The sequence below is a fragment of the Perca fluviatilis genome, chromosome 8 (genome assembly GCF_010015445.1).
Source record: "Perca fluviatilis chromosome 8, GENO_Pfluv_1.0, whole genome shotgun sequence".
Taxonomy (NCBI): domain Eukaryota; kingdom Metazoa; phylum Chordata; class Actinopteri; order Perciformes; family Percidae; genus Perca; species Perca fluviatilis.
The window spans coordinates 5,681,619-5,698,908 of record NC_053119.1 but is presented as its reverse complement, the minus strand read 5'-3'; the positions used below and the strand labels follow the sequence as shown (position 1 = coordinate 5,698,908).

General features: G+C 40.3%; 1 protein-coding gene across 5 annotated transcripts; it reads right to left on the bottom strand.

The window, feature by feature from the left end:
- Positions 1-1,527: 1,527 nt before the first annotated feature.
- Positions 1,528-15,190, bottom strand: LOC120563928 (zinc finger protein 569-like). Of its 5 annotated transcripts, none has more exons than XM_039808447.1 (3): positions 14,168-14,204; positions 10,649-11,257; positions 1,533-3,343 (listed from the first exon to the last, which is right to left on the bottom strand). In XM_039808447.1, exons 1-3 carry the CDS (start codon positions 14,187-14,189, stop codon positions 2,406-2,408), a joined length of 1,569 nt encoding a protein of 522 aa, XP_039664381.1. In that variant the 5' UTR covers positions 14,190-14,204; the 3' UTR covers positions 1,533-2,405. The 5 variants fall into 5 exon arrangements, with proteins under 5 accessions (XP_039664382.1, XP_039664384.1, XP_039664381.1 ...); XM_039808446.1 differs by lacking the exon at positions 14,168-14,204 and adding an exon at positions 14,470-15,190 and having other exon boundaries at positions 1,536-3,343; XM_039808451.1 differs by lacking the exon at positions 14,168-14,204 and adding an exon at positions 14,470-15,190 and having other exon boundaries at positions 3,012-3,343; positions 10,788-11,257.
- Between the last annotated feature and the right edge of the window lie 2,100 nt (positions 15,191-17,290).

Sequence of the window (17,290 nt, the reverse complement as noted above, 5' to 3'; positions counted from 1 at the left end):
TGAGCTTTAAGAGAATGTAAAGGGAGTGTTGTAGCCCACTGGTCAACAGATACATATGTTTTGCATGTGTTTTATTGTGTTAAAACACCTACTTACAAGTTTAGAAAACAAAACAAATGTCATGTTAAACATAATGCACAAATAAATGCATAGTGATTTGTATCTGTATCATTTGTACATCACCTTGGTATTTGTCAATGGCAATATAAATTATTTGTGAATGAATTGTCAAGTGACTCGAGTCTCGTGAAACACAATGCACAAATAAATGCAGAGTGATTTGAAACCCAACATTTGAATACATGTAAACTGACTTAAAAATGTTTGTGTGAATCCTTAAAGTCAAATGAATCCTTAAATTAATTTGCAAATGCTCAACATAGCATATTAAATGGAAATGTAAATTGATTTGTGTAGAAACTTTGCCGTTGGCCGTTGTGTGCCACACAAAATTACCAAATGCGAGGCGAGACCAGAGGCTCTACAGGATATGGTGGTAACGCAACATTTATGGATGTAATAAAGATTATTTTGGGGGGCATTTTTAGGCCTTTATTTATAGACAGCTGAAGACATGTAAGGGGAGAGAGAGGGGGAATGATATGCAGCAAAGGGCCGCAGGTCAGAGTTGAACCTGCGGCCACTGCGTCAAGGCGTAAACCTCTATATATAGGCGCATCCTCTACCAGGTGAGCTACCTGGGCACCCAGATGCTGACTGTTTTTAAACAAAACTAAATGGAGGCCGTGGCCAGGTTGGCTCAGCAATAGGGCCGGCACACATATACTGAGAGGTTTATGCCTCGACGCAGGGGTCCAGGGTTCGAGTCCGACCTGTGACAATTTCCTGCATGTCTTCCCCCTCTGTCTCTCTCTCTCCTTTCTCAACTAGCTGTCCTGTCGAAAGGCAGAAAACCCCCAAAAAATTTTCTTCAACTAAATGGAGGCCAAACAAAGGTCGTAGATGGTAACCACAAGACTTGCAAAAAACTCTTGAAAGATGATTAAGTTAGGATCGTTTGGCAGCGAGTCTCAAAAGAGTTTGGGCAAATTACTATCAAAGTAAAAAAAACACAATGCAATTATTACATTGCTTTACACCAACCTGAGCCCAGTCTTTAGAGGCCACTGGGTGAATCCAACACATCAGCTGTTGAATTGTGTCCAATTAAAGTTTCTGTGATTGGAAATTTATATTGATTTTAAACATAAGTACAGGTTACCAGTGACGAATAAGAAGCATGAAAATATTCCTCACATTACTAAACAAACAAACAAACATACGGCAACTCAAGCATCAGCGCATGCACAACATCTGCCCATATAGACTCCAACTAAAGTTTGAATAAAGACTTGTGACTGGACTGAAATAACACCAAATAAAGTTTGAGGCGTTCATGAATCAACTGTTTATGTTTTACACACAAGGGGATCAATTCAAGACCAGCAGAGTACAATAATTTTAAATTAAATTGGGAGTCAAGTAATAAATGTTGACCAGACAGCTTTAAAAGGGAACATAAAATACTTTATTTAAATGAAAACATGTATTGACATACAGTACAGATAAACTGAACTTAAGTAACACAAAATTTATAATTTTTGGCAATCGTGCAACAAATTTACACAAAAAATTATGATAAATGACATTGAAATAGAAAAAGTAAAAGAACTTAACTTTCTGGGAGTAATAATCGATGAACAATTATGTTGGAAGCCACATATACATTATATTAAGGCCGAAATATCCAAATCAATTGCAATATTGTGTAAAACCAAATACCTTAAATCAACACTCACTGTACATGTTTTGTTCCTTCATACTGCCAGTGGGGAAACACTTACAAAACGAACACAGAACCTATTCATCCTTCAAAAGAGAGCCTTAAGAATTGTAAATAAAACCACTTACAGAGCACCAACTAATTCACTTTTCATCAGGCCAAAATAAAAAAAAATCCCAGACAAAATCATGTAATGACAAATAAAAACAGAATTTAAACCGATTGTGTGGCTTCATCTTATCTGTAAAGGCTCTTCTTAAAGTCTATATCAGCTCCAAGTCGGCCTGGCTCATTACTGTTGAACCAAGTCTTGCCCTGAGTACTTTAATCCTGCAGGAAAGAAAAATTGCCTCATCATCAATACATCCATTTCAATAATACACATCAATGGTCGGGGCGCTCTCCTCCCAGCCAGTTGCGGCCCCACTGACGGGTGTTGTCTCCATGACAGCTAACAATTGCCATTTTGTTGTGTACTAATCAAATAACTACGGCAAACCGTTCAATGTCCTTTTTATACATTTTACTTCTATAGCGAATCCTTTATCTTTACTTAATCAAAATGGTTTCTCCCCTTCGTGGATGTTCATGTGATTAACCTAATTGCTAATGTTACTGAAGACTATTTTACAAACTGAGCAGGTGAGACGTTTTCTGAATGAAGTCTCATGTGAGTCATTAAAGTCTTATTCAGAGAGAATCCTTTACCACAAACTGAGCAACTAAATGTTGTGTGTGTGTGGGCGATCAAGTGTTTTTTCAGATTTCCCTTTTGTGCATATCTTTTATCACAAACTGAACAGCTAAATGGTTTCTCCCCTGTGTGGATTCTCATGTGTATGGTCAAATTGCTGCGGAGAGAGAAAATTGCTTTACAAACTGAGCAGGTGAAACCTTTCCCTTCTGAATGAAGTCTCATGTGACTACATAAGGACTTCTTACGAGTGTATCCTTTACCACAAACAGAGCAACAATATTTTTTCCCTCTTTTTTGGACTCCAGTGGGTTTCTGCAGATGTTCCTCGTGGCCAAAGCTTCCAGCACATTCAGAGGAGCTAAATGATGGGTTTCCAGTATTCAATTTCACATCACTTCCAGGTTCTACATTGTTTTGCAGAGGGTTTAAACCTGACTGAGGTTCCCTAGTCTCCACCCAGTCTATACTGTCATCAGTCTCAGGTTCAGAGGAGTCTGCGGTCTTGTCATGAGTAGCTGGTTGTAAAGGACTATCTGGATCTGAGTTCCTGGCTGGTTCTGGTCCACCCCGGTCCTCTCCCTCAGCTTCTGTTCTCTCTGCCTCTCTGTTCTCCTCAGTTTGGCTTTCATGAAGCTGTGAGGACTGAGCTTTCTCTCCATCTTCTTCACTCTTCACAGGGACAGAAGTGAACGGGAACTTGATATCAGCCTCCTCCAGCCCTTGAAGCTGCTCTCCCTCCTGACTGGTCCAGAGTTCCTCTTTAATGTGTGGGGGGGGCTCTGGTTCCTCCTGGTCCAGACTGGAGCTCCACTCGTGCTGCTCAGGGGGAACCTCTGCTTTAACAACCAACAGCTGCTGGACGTCTGAGGAGAAGAATGAAACACACGTAGAAAACTGTAATTTCATGTGACACTTGTGAAACATGGTTGTAGAAATTAAAATACTCAAATACAAATGCCTCAAATTTGTAATTAAGTTCAACCCTTGAGTAAATGTACTTAGTTTAGGGCTGTACCGAATAAGTCCAAATTCCAAAATAAAACACCTAACTTCACACTATATTTCTACTATATCATGTTGCAGTAATAAGAACACTGTTAGAACACACACACACTATTAGTACTTTTCAAAGTTGTTTTCTTTCTTTTTATTATTGTTTCAATTTGTGTATCTCCCCTGGCGTACTTTACCTGTTTGTATTGTATACACTTGTGGCTGTATACTTATGTGCTCAATAAAAAAAAAAAAAAAAAGTTTAGCCAGTGGCTAGCAGACATTTAGCAAGCAGCTAAATCCTGACCACAGTGAATTTCAGCCTGCATGCACTCTTTTCAAAAAATGAAAACAAAATAAAAAAATTCAAATACCTATCCATCGAACTAATGTTCTAACTAATATTCATATCCAGCCTTAACTTAAGATACATTCCACTGCTTGTAAATGAGTATTTTGAGTGTCTTCGTACATTTACTTCGGTAAAGGTTGTGAATACGTCCTCCTCCACTGGTTCCCCAGCTGTTTAAAGGGATAACAATGAAGCGGTACCAACATACACAGTATGGGTACCAACCTGCTCTGTGTAACCGGACTTCAGGGTCGCAAACAGCGTCCAGACGTTTCTGTTGTCGCTCGTTCTCCTCTTTTGAACGACCAAGTTCCTCCTCGTACTCTGCTATCGTTCTTTCAAACAGCCCAAATATCTCTTCAGCAGCCGCAGTTAGTCTCTGGTTCACAAAAGCTCTCAGCATTTGGACTTTAGACATTTTTTACTAAGTCAAAGCAACTTTTCCTCCAGACACACTCCCTGTCCGCCACGCTGAAGTGCGCTGTGTTGCTAGGTTACGTTCGGCTCCGTCTACTACTTCCAACTAGCTAGCAAGCTAACTTTATAGGACAATAGAAGATAATTCAGACGTTTTCAAATAAAGGGACAACCCAGAGTCCATTCGGACAGGTTTATCTGGACATTGTGTGTCTAGCTAAATACGGTTTGGTCTCTATTCAATAGGCTCTCCCACCAGCGCTGTGTGACCGATTTCTGTCTCCGTCTATTGCCAGCTAGCACGCTTCGCTAACGGAGATGAGTCTGAGGTAAAACGTAAAGATGAACACAAAGACCACTTTATCCATATATACAGTCTCTGGTGGATAACTGCGTGACGGAAAGAGCAGGAGTCACGGGGAACAAACAATATAGGAGCCGTGAACAACCCTCTTTAACCAGACTCCTTATTGCTCAAGTTAGCCACGGTGAGTACAACTGCTTCCGGTATAGACTAGTAGCACTTCTTCAAAATAAAAGCGAGTAGACTTTTGTTTACATGCCCATGTGCAGCAGAATGACCCCTTAATGCGAATGTTATTTTCATAGTTTAGTATATTATTTGATCAGTATTACTGATAACCTAACATGTAATCAGCAATTTGATGTTAGTACGTTTATTATTTAGTTTAATATGTAACATTATATGTAATAATTGTGTTGCAGTACATCTGAATGTAGGACTTTTAGCTACTTGTAGTGTAAAAATGTTAACTGTGTGGCCTTATCTGAATACTTCTTCTTGTATTTATATATATGATTATTAATGATTAAGAAGGATTTGGTTATTATGTTTTCCATAATATTCGTTTCATAGTCTCTCTTTGCCAGACCTTCCTCCACAGCTCTTAGGAGCCCTTATGTTTTTAAGCTAAGCAGCAGCGATGGTCATGGCCGCTGAGTGGAAGGGAGACCTCCGGTTAAACCATAGCGATCTTGCTACTAAATGTTTTTCAAAGGTTGGCTATCACTATGTTCCCAAGGCAGTGAAATATTAGACAAACGTATGGCCACCGCTTGTAAACCCATTCGTATATCAGGCTTTTGCAGAGATTAAAGTTGATTCAGCCACTTAGTTTTAAAAACGTTACGTTTTGACAGCTTGTGATTTGATATCAAAGAACCACAGCAAAGGACACAGTCTGAATGTACCAGAGAAATTTTGGTACAGCCCAAATGGGGAGTGAGGGTTTGACAATTGTATTTCATTAGATTATTTCCTGAATTGTTGGTATGTGATGGTAAATACTGCATTTAAATACATACAAATTTGGATAGGCTAACATATTTTATAAAACAAATTTCAGGTCCCCCCAAACTATTATTTTCATCCCTTTTGGGTCCAAGTCTCATCTAAGGGGGTCGGATTCCCCCCCAATACCACTCGTAATTCGGACGAAAATTAGGGACTATCCCATAAATAAAACATTGTCGATATAGACTTGTCGTCTTATTAAAGTAAAATTGGAAATGCTACACCATGTAATTTGTTAAATTATTAATGCATTAATGCGCAACTACTCAAAATTACATTTGGGCTGATTGTTAGAGACATTAATGAAGATGTATTTGCAGTTCTAATACAAAAAGTCCTTCTGCTCCACAAATTTGTATTCATATTTTTTTTTTTTTTTTTACTTTTCCTTAAAGGGGTGATAGAATGCAAAACCGATTTTAACTTGTCATAGTTGAATAATGACAGTTTAGTGGGTAACTAGGACATACATAGAACCTCTAAATCCCATTGACACCTTTTCTCTGCAAATCTCACTATTTGAAACTGCCTCTGAAAACGGGCAAATCTCAACAAGCCCCATAGTTGACGTCAACTATTGCGGCTCCTCCTCATTTGGCTCTAGTCTCTCTCTTTGTCACGCCCCAACATTTACAAAGGCTACAAAACTGACCTGAGATCAGTTAGTCCTCTGACTCTAGGTCGGGCAGATCTCAGAAATTGTATACATTGTTCATCTGCTAATTTACCATTAAATTCACTTCTGAGACTTTTTTTATGCAAGAAATCAACTATGTAGAGGTCAAATATGGGCCGTTTTACAAAAAATGTCTAATTGAAAATTTTGTCCAACTGTTCAGTGGCCAGTGCTGCCTGTGTAGCTGCCTCGCCTGCCTTCCTTCACAGACCCCAGCCTGAGCTCCGTCAAGGCTGGCAGCCCACAGCACTCCATACCCGCGCAAAGTCACCGTTTTGTGGGCTAATGGACTACTAAACGCCGCTGCCCTGACAGAGCTCCAGGGCCTGCAGTTCCCCTCTTCCTGATGCCAGGTGTATGTGAGTGAAAGCGCGGTCAGCGAGCTTGTTACGCCAGCAATCTCTTACCACAGATTCCAGTTAATCTTAAAATGTGTGTAATTATAATGTGTTGAGTTATTTAAACAAACGATTGGGGAAATTAACGCAGCTTGTCCGCGAGTCTCATTGATAGAGCCTGCGGCTGGATGGAGCTCTATAGATGTGAGCTAGCTAGCTAGCCTCCTCTTAGAATTCCTCTGAAATTCACAAAAATTCATTAACTTGAAATCGGACACCATTGTTAGCTTTATAAGACCCTTAGGTAGAAGTTGTATACCTGGCGTGACGAAATTCAAACTGTAAATATACTCCGAAAATCGCTGAAAATGAAGCTAACTATCCGTGATTTGTAGCTAGCTATACATAGCTAGGATTGAAGGGACAGTCGCATCTAAAGAAACACCTAGCCTTCACAAATATTCATTAACTTGAAATCGGACACAGTTGTTAGCTTTATAAGACCTTTAGTTAGATGTTGTATAAGTGGCGTGACATGTGTGTAACATGTGGTAAGAGATTGCTGGTGTAACAAGCTCGCTGACCGCGCTCTCACTCTCACACAACGGGCCATTTAGCTAGCAGGAAGAGGGGAGTTGAAGGCCCTGGAGCTCTCTCAGGGCAGCGGTGTTGGTAGTCCCTGCTGTGGGCTGCCAGCCATGACGGAGCTCCAAGTACCTCATAGCAGGCCGGGGTCTGTGAAGGAAGGCAGGCCGGGCGGCGAGGCAGCACCGGCGGCTGAACTCCGACACACAGTCTTACCAAATTTGCAATTAACCATCAATTTTCGTAAATCGGCCCATATTTGAGCTCTATATAGTTGATTTCTCGCTTAAAAAAGTCTCAGAAGTGAATTTAATAACGAAATAGCCCGACAAACAAGGTATAACTTTGCAGTGTCTGAAATATGAGGCCTGCTGCAGAGTCTCCCATGTGTTTCTATGTAGTTTGCTCAAACCAATCAGCGTGCAGCTCATTCTGAATATTAATGAGCATACCATATTTGGAAGAAAAGCTCTTGTTCCAAATAGAGCCATATTCACAGGGTAGTTAAGGGCCTAATAAAATAGCATTTGGGCAATTTTCAGCCCAACCAATGTTACATACCCTATTATTAGGAGACCTTAAGGAACAGTGTAAAATACCCTATATAATCATTCTATCACCCCTTTAATCTTTGATTTTTAGGTAAAATATTGGATAACTCTCTCTCTTTGGGCTTCAAACATACAATTATTTAAATGAAACCGTGTGACATTTCCCCAGATAAGGGGGTGAATTAAACCAGTTTTTATTTAAATGGAGTAAATGTAGCTCATTGCTAGCCAACACTTTTTAGGTAAACAGATGTAAAAGTCTTCGAATTTAATTTTTATTAAAGTGCTCATATTATGCTTTGACTTTTCCCCTTTCCTTTATTGTGTTATATATCTTTTTTGTGCAGGTTATAGGTTTACAAAGTGAAAAAGCCCAAAGTCCACCCCAAAGGGATCTCCAACAGAAAACACTGTTCACCAACTGCTCCAAACAGCTCTATTGTAGTCCAGCCTTTACTTCAGAGACAAACATGGTCACTTTGTAACACACGTTATAATGCTCGCCTAGCTGCTAGCGTGGCACGCCCTCATACTCTGCTCCTGACTGGCTAGCAGTCCTTACCTAGGTACTGTCAGGGCACGCCCTCATACTCTGCTTCTGACTGGCTAGTAGTCCTTACCTAGGTAATGTGCATGTGCGACTCCCAACAAAGATGGAACAGAAGTGAGATGCCTCACTCTGTAGCTAAAACAGAGAGCTCAGCACACAGGGTGAAAAGAGGAGCTGCAGCAATGTGCAGTACAACAAAAAATTTAAAATGAAAATTAAACCATGTAAACCTATTCTGATATAACCTCTAAATACAATTATTAAACTGAAAATGAGCATAATATGAGCACTTTAAGTGGATAAAAAAAATCTCTCAGTATACTACATACAAGTGTCATGTTCCCTAAGCAAAACAGAGAACTCCGTAAACAAAAAGTAAAATATTCACGTCCTAAAACAAATTCACATCAGAACAAGGAATCTTAAACTGAAATCTTTGCTGAAATTTGTGAATTTTCCAGATTCTCCTGCCACAGAGGCGCACATAGAAACAGAATCACTCTGACATATCAAAGAGATCAGTTGTGGGCCATGTTGAAGAGGAAACAATGATGTAGCCACTTCTTTTTCAGTTAGTCACTTCAGTTATGGCACAAAAACAGTTTTCTACAGTTAAGCAAAAACAAGGAAGTAAGGACTTTAAACTGAAGAGAAAATGTTGCTGAATAGTGAGGCACTTGATCTTAAAGTTTGTAATTTATCAATGTTCAACCAAGTCCTGCTGGAATCATTTAAAAAAAAAAAAAGGTTGACCCTTCTGTCAAAGAGTAAGATCCTTTTTTTTTTTTTAAACATAAAACATCCATAAATTGCGTTCTCTAAACCCACCAGACTCCATGTAAATAAACTTAAAAGTCATTCTAGCATCGTAAAATACACCTCATTCAAAGCAGACAAAAACAAAACTATGAAAAGCCGTTTTGGGTCGTCTTTCTTCTTTTCCAACCATCACAACTCTAGTTTTGGTTGAAATAAACACATAGTTTACCGATTTACATGTGAAAATATGTTGGCTCTATACCATAGACTGTATAATATTAATCAAAGCATCCAGTTCGGCGAAGTGCTGCAAATGTGGAAGTGCCTTAAAGCTGCATTCTGTCTGAATTCCAGCAGGGGGCGACACATGCAGTTGAAAAAGGTCGGTCGGTTTCTGTAGAAGTCTATGAGAAAGTGACCCACTTCTCACTTGATTTATTACCTCAGTAAACATTTTCATAATGAGTTGATATTCTCAATCGCTAGTTTTAAGTCTTCTGCAACACAGAATGATGTTCATTTTTTTAATTATGATCTCGTCGATTTTAAAATCGGCGATAAAGCAGGGGGTGTTTGAGGGCGTGGCTATGATGTGATTGCCGGTGAAAGTGTGTAACGTAGAGTGTAAGCAGCTCCTCCCTCTCATCTAAAATCATCACATCAGCAACCAGGATGGCTGCGCCCGTAACGGCACACTCAACCACTCATAGCAGATCTCCACAAAGAAAACAGTCTATGTGCTTTTTATTTTTATTTTATTTATTTTTTAAATGGAGTCTGGTGGGTTTAGCGCCAGCAACCTCAGAGCTGTTTTTGGTTAAACAGAAAGGTCTCAAAGAGGTTTTAAAGGTCTATCTCTGTAGGGATCCTTTCTATAATTTTGTCAGACGCTTAGAATAATAATCTGAGTCTGTCAGTGGCAAAAAAAAGAAAAAAAGAAGCACTTTTAGTGGACAAATTTGACGATCCACATTTGCCCCGTAGGGTTACATTATGGCTGCCGGTTACAGCGTTCACATTTAATACTGGATCAATTTTTTAAAAGATTGTTGTTCCTATCAGTCACTTACCTACAAAAACATAGGAAAATAGGGTCCAGGTTGGAAAACCCCCCACCAAAATTACCCTTTAACAAGCATCTTTGCAGCTTCATTTATTTCTGCTGCTCTCACCAACACACTTGCGTTTTCTTTGACCTATGAGTGATGAGCGAATCCTTTATCTAAACTTAATCAAAATGGTTTCTCCCCTTTGTGGATGTTCATGTGATTAACCTAAATGCCAAGGTTACTGAAGACTATTTTACAAACTGAGCAGGTGAGACATTTTCTGAATGAAGTCTCATGTGAGTCGTTAAAGTCTTATTCAGAGAGAATCCTTTACCACAAACTGAACAACTAAATGGTTGGTGTGTGTGGGCGATCAAGTGTTGTCTTAGATTTCCCTTTTGTGCATATCTTTTACCACAAACTGAACAGCTAAATGGTTTCTCCCCTGTGTGGATTCTCATGTGTATATTCAAATTGCTAGGCATCTTGAAAATTGCTTTACAAACTGAGCAGGGGAAACCATTTCCTTCTGAGTGAAATCTCATGTGAATCCGTAAGGACTTAATCCGAGTGTAACTTTTACCACAAACGGAGCAACAATGTGTTTTCCTTTTTTTTTGGACTCCAGAGTGTTTCTGCAGATGTTCCTCGTGGCCAAAGCTTCCGGCACATCCAGAGGAGCTAACTGATGTTTTTCCAGTATTGCATTCAACATCACTTACGTGTTCTTCATTGTTTTGCAGAGAGTTTAAACCTGAATGAGGTTCCCTAGTCTCCTCCCAGTCACCACTGTCATCAGTCTCAGGTTCAGAGGAGTCTGCAGTCTTGTCATGAGTAGCTGGTTGTAAAGGACTATCTGGATCTGAGTTCCTGGCTGGTTCCAGTCCTCCCCGGTCCTCTCCCTCAGCTTCTGTTCTCTCTGCCTCTCTGTTCTCCTCAGTTTGGCTTTCATGGAGCTGTGAGGACTGAGCTTTCTCTCCATCTTCTTCACTCTTCAGAGGGACAGAAGTGAACATGAACAGGATATCAGGCTCCTGCAGCCCTTGAAGCTGCTCTCCCTCCTGATTGGTCCAGAGTTCCTCCTGTTCCTCTTTAATGTGTGGGGGGGGCTCTGGGTCCTCCTGGTCCAGACTGGAGCTCCACTGCTGCTCGAGGGGAACATCTTCTTCAACCATCGACAGCTGCTGGACGTCTGAGGAGAATAACGAAATACATGCACAAGTCTTAGAAAAATGTTACTTCATGTTAACACTTGTAAAACATGGATGTAAAATGAAAATACTCAAAGTACAAGTACAAATTTGCAATTAAAAACGTGCAGTAAGGGATGCTGTGAAAAGATTGTTGATATTTGAGCTCAACTGCCAAACAAATACAACTCCCCCCTTTCAGAATCTAATCTCCACCTAGGGTTGGGTACGAAAACCTGGTTCCACTATGGAACCGGTTCCTACGGATTAGAACGCAAATTTCGGTTCCTTGTTGTGGAATTGGGAAGTTGGGAATGGGAGCAGCCATTACAAACAACGGCAAATGGACAAGGTTAAACTTACCTATTGAGAACGGCAAATAGTGAAACAGCAAATTAGGCTCAGGGCGACCCCTCATATTTTCAAATCATGCCATCGTGGTTGCCAGTGTGACAGGCTACATTGAACACGTAATTGGACATAATGCATTATGGATATGCAGAGAGGCTTCCACTTTCATCAATGAAACTACACCAGCTCGGCTGTCTTGCCTCCTGCTCGGCTGACATGCTTCTGTGTTGATAACGTCTTTTTTTATTTCGGTAACTCAACGCAGTATATGTATATTCTTCATTACGGCAGCTAATTACATTTAAACCTAACATTACATTAATTCACTCAAGCAATCATAGCTATCTCCTTTTAGGGGCATTCTCGCTAATCCCACAGTTGTTTACACACAATTAGTTCTGTTAGCTACTTTAGTTTAGCAGTTAGTGTCGGCCTTTTATCCCTAAATTAAGCTATTCCTCTGCCTCCTGATTTGATAATCGAAAATGTAATAACTGTAGTTTATTTGTCATGTTAGAGGCGAAGCTCTCGATCGTTAACATTAGCTGCTGTTAGGCGTCCAGTATACCGTTACATGCACGTGGTGGTCGCGACACTAGTTGCAGTGTTATCCTGAACAGAGGTGGCGCTAGTGAGGAAAGGATACCGACTTTGCTATTTCTACAGACTAGAAGAAGAAGAAAAAAGGTAAACAACGACAGAACTGGCAGCAGCATTGATGTCAATGTTTGATAACTCCTGGGGTCCGTTCCAGGAAGGAGGTTTAACAAACTCTGAGTCTAACCCTGATGTCTGAGTAGATTTACCCTGAGATGGGAAACTCTGAGTTTTCGGTTCCAGAACAGCTGATTTGAGTTGGTTCAATCAACTCGGAGTAGGCTGACTCAGGGTTACTTAGGGTTGGGCATCGTTTGGATTTTATCGATTCTGATTCCGGTTCTCATCGGTTCTTGATTCCGAACTTTGAGGGGTGGAGTTGAAACGGGTCACATGCCTATTTTCACAAATAAGAGGAAAGTTTTTATTTTGATTCAAAAGGTGGTTTGCGGTTTTACAGCTTTTTCAACGTAAAATAAAGCCACACTAGAGCACCGCTTACTGCGCTCCACGGCTGCAACACAACAAGCACCTGGCCGCTACGGAAACCCAAACTTGCGCATGATAAATTGGGATGTGAAGATCAGATATGAAACCAAATCCTCCAAAACGATTCCGATAAAGAAACGATTCCGATGGAATCGTAATTTTTGAAACGATTCCGATTAGGAATCGGTTCTCGATGCCCAACCCTAGTTACGCGCGTGCACAACCACTATAAAAAGGCAGCATGAATGGAGCCATGATACTACGATTCACCATGGTAACAACCACAAACAAACGGGTCGGCGGAAATACTCATGCTCACAAACTGCGAGTTGCTGCAAAAGAGAGAGAATTGGTGTGGGAGAAAATTGCTGCTCGAGTCAATGTGTACGCATTAACAGTGTATTAATTTCATATTTAATCACAGTTAACTTATATTACTGTGAAAACTGGAAATGTATTACACCTATAATTTCATTTAGGTGCAATCCTGCGGGCGAAAAAGTAAACTACAGGCTACTAATCCCATTCTGAGGCTGCAGCACCATATCATTAACAGAACTATAATGTATAATCATTTATTTATTTAATGGCTCTCACTGGTTTGTGTCCAGGGAACACTACAAAAACATTTAAAAAACGTTTCAGAGCGAGTCACACTTTTCTGACGGCTCTGCATACAGTGGCTTTACAGTATGATCTGCTGCTGTTATAAAGAAAACTGCCGTTTGCAAAAAACGTAATGAGACACAAAGAATCTTCTTGGATGTTAAAGCCTGTCCACGATGGTTGATGTTATAGTGATATGAGTACGGATAAGGTATCTACATATCTAATGGACTGTGATTAAAAATACCTCTCAAATCGGTTATGTGGAAATGAAAATACATCTATATTCGGGACTCAATATCATCTCCCGACGTAAACTCTCTGTGAAGTAATACAGCTTTTTCATCAACGGGATCGTCGACAAAAGGACATGACATGTTTGAGAAAAAAACGTTTTATAATCTGCCTAACATAAACCAATACGTTTTTTTTATTCATGCAGATAACAAACTGCATTAAAATGCGCCTGATACAGACTGAATGAATGAGGAAATTAGTGAGAAACTTGAGTTTTTTTTCTCAGTTTCTCTCAGTCTCCTCCCTCTCAGAGGGAGAAACTCAAGGTTTCTTGAAGAAAACCTGCTCCTGACCAGGTTAGGTTCACAGGCTCAGTTACCATAGTAACTGACTCTGAGGTTAAGTTACCATAGTAACTGACTCTGAGGTTAAGTTACCTCTCTTTCTGAAACGGAAAACCCAGAGTTCCCCTCATCTCAGGGTTAACAAACTCAGAGTTTTCACTAAACCTGCTTTCTGGAACGGGCCTCTGCTGACTGGTGTCCATTCACCTGCTGCCTACCCCGCCCCCATCACTCCCTTGCAAGGCGCTGGCTGTTGCTGATTGGCTGAAATAGTGTTGTTTGGCTCACCTTTCTGTAACTTGTTTATCATTTACACAGCCAGGGCTGTGTAGGAACACAAAATAGAAAGCTAGGTCACCGTAAGGAGATATTTGCTGAATTTGACAAAAAGTGTATTGGATTAACATCACTTACTGCACCTTTAAGTACAGTCCTTGAGTAAATGTACTTAGTTACATTCCACGACTGTTTGTAACAATATTCCCACAGTGTTTTAACAGTACTTTTACTTAAGTAAAGTTTGTGAATACTTCCTCCTCCACTGTTTCCCAAGCAGTTTTAAGTGATAACAACAACAAAGCTGTACAAACCTGCTCTGTGTAACCGGACTTTAGGGTTGCAATCAGCGGCGTCCATCAGTTTCAGTTGTCGGTGATTTTCTTTTGAACGACAAAGTTCCTCCTCGTACTCTGCTATCGTTCTTACAAACAGCTCACATATCTCTTCAGCAGCCGCAGTTAGTCGCTGGTTGACAAAAGCTCTCAGCATTTGAACTATAGACATTTTTACTAACTCACAGAAACTTTTCCTCCAGACACACTCCGTTAAAAACGGTATACTCAATCTGACACGTGCGGATCCGTCTACATCCAGCAGCTAGCAAACTAACTTAATCAGTTTCGTGGGACACCAGGAGATAATTCAGACGTTTTCAATAAAGGGAACAGCACAGAGTCCATTCAGACAAGTTTATCTGAACATTGTGGGTCCATGAAACATACAGTTTGGTCTCTATTCAACAGTCTCTCCTACCAGCGCTGTGACCGAGTTCTGTCTCCGTCTATTTCCAGCTAGCACGCTACGCTAACATCAGTTAGCATTCTTGGCTAAAGGAGATGAGTCTGAGGTGAAACGTCCCAAAAATGTACACAAAGTCCACTTAAACAAGTTTCTCGATACATACAGGCTCTGGTGGTTCACTCCGGTGGTATCTGATGAACTACGTAACGGAAAGAGCAGAACTGACGGGAAAAAAACAATACATGAGCCGTGAACAACACTCTTTAACCAGACTCCTTATTGCTCAAGTTAGCCACGGTAAATACAACTGCTTCCGGTAGCACTTCTTCAAAATAAAAGTGAGCAGACTTTTGTGTGATCACTGCATGCGAATGTTATTTTCATTCTGTTTAGTCTGTTATTGGATCATTAAAAGTGAGCAGACTTTTGTGTGTGATCACTGCATGCGAATGTTATTTTCATTCTGTTTAGTCTGTTATTGGATCATTAAAAGTGAGCAGACTTTTGTGTGTGATCCCTGCATGCGAATGTTATTTTCATTCTGTTTAGTCTGTTATTGGATCATTATTACGGATACCTTAAAATGTAAGCAGAAATGTAATGTTAGTTAGTTTTACATTTAGTTTAATATGTTACAATGTAATATTTAAAGCTATGGTGCGTAGTTTCTGTCTGCCCCATGAGGAATTCTAAGTAATGGCAACAAAACTGTCTGCATCCACATGATACAAGCCTTCCGTGATCGCGCACCACCCCTAACCCCTCCTCCACGCAGTTGCAAGTTGCCAAGGAGGACACGGAGGATTTAAAAAAAATAACATCTTCAGAAGAGGTAATTATCATCACTCGATTTTCTGTTTGCGAAGTCTGGGACGACACCATTTTTTTTTAAACATAGCCATAATGAGAAATCCAGAGGGAGTTGTGTGGAGCTGATAATCTAAAGTAGTTTTGTAGCAACTCATTTGGCAACGGCTTGAATGTAACGGACGTTCATTAATATAAAAGTTAGTTATGCACTAAAGCTTTGATATGTAGGCTAACATATGTAAAAACAATTGTGTTGTAGTACATCTGAATGCAGGACTTTTACTTGTAGTGTGAATATTTTAACACTGTGGTATGAATACTTCTTCCTGCATTCATAGATATACTGATTATAAACGATTACAGAGGATTTGTTTTTTTTGTTTTCCATAACCATTGTTTAATTTCAGTAAAATAGGAAAGCTACAGTATGTACTTTGCTACATTATTAATGAACTCTGTTCCGTCCCCTTCTATGGTACTTATGACACTGGGGAACCCCGTAGTGAGTTCTCTGGTGTTTTAAAGGGTTAGGAACTAACAGAACTACCTGATGGAGGCAGCGGTACAGCCAACACAACTGTCACTTTGCTTGTTTGCAAGCCATGAAAACTCTCTCTCTCTCTCTCATGGGTGGGCCAAATGCTCTGGGTGGGCAAAGCAGAGAAAGGGGAGGTAACCTTGCTCCTTATGACCTCATAAGGAGAAGATTCCAGATCAGCCCATCTGAGCTTTCATTTTCTCAAAGGCAGAGCAGGATACCCAGGGCTCGGTTTACACCTATCACCATTTCTAGCCACTGGGGGACCATAGGCAGGCTGGGGGAACTCATATTAATGTTAAAAAACCTCAAAGTGAAATTTTCATGCCATGGGACCTTTAAGCCAAATAACCGTGTGAATGTTGCCCCACATTGGTCAAAGCTGTATCGTTTCTCACCGGTGTGAACTCTCTGATGAATCTTTAAATATCCAGATATTGTGAAGGACTTGTCACAGTGCTGACAGCGACCTCCTCAGTCTCTTCCCCCCCCCCCCTCTCCATTCCTAAAGAACCAGACTGAGAGAGAGTTAGTGAGATGCCAAGGTGGAGCAAGCAATGTAATACCATAAATAACGTTTAGAGCATGTCTTTGTCTAAGCACTTTGGATACAGTAGGAACATAGTTAGGTATCCCCATATGACGAGATTTAAAATCATTGTCAAGAAGCAGCCGTCCCCCGAGCCGATTATGGCTCATTCACATCATCTGTCCAGTCTAGTGCCTGCAATCAACTCATACACGCCACAGTTTATCCAGACTTCACCCACTCAATGCCAAATCATTGTTTATGCAAGTCTAAAAACTGTAAAAAAAAAAATATATAAAAAATTTAAATCGCAATGTCAGTGAAGAGCACCCAACAGGTGCTGCATACTGTAAGAAAACAAAGGGTTTTCCTGCAAAGCATCTTGGTGTTATCGTGCCATTACCATAAACCGCTCATAAGTCCTCATAGTTGTGTTTTGGTACTGCCACTAAATACAGTTTGAACAGTTCATGAACCAACATGATGAGATCAATTCAAGACCAGCAGAGTTCAA

What these genes read in the sequence shown, in the direction of transcription:
- LOC120563928 (XM_039808446.1), bottom strand. Translation starts at nt 14,662, where the DNA reads ATGTCTATAGTTCAAATGCTGAGAGCTTTTGTCAACCAGCGACTAACT. An exon ending in AGTCCGGTTACACAGAGCAG is followed by an intron (nt 11,258 to 14,469) that starts GTTTGTACAGCT and finishes TATTCTCCTCAG; the next exon opens with ACGTCCAGCAGCTGTCGATG. An exon ending in ACATTGTTGCTCCGTTTGTG is followed by an intron (nt 3,344 to 10,648) that starts GTAAAAGTTACA and finishes TCTTCTCCTCAG; the next exon opens with ACGTCCAGCAGCTGTTGGTT.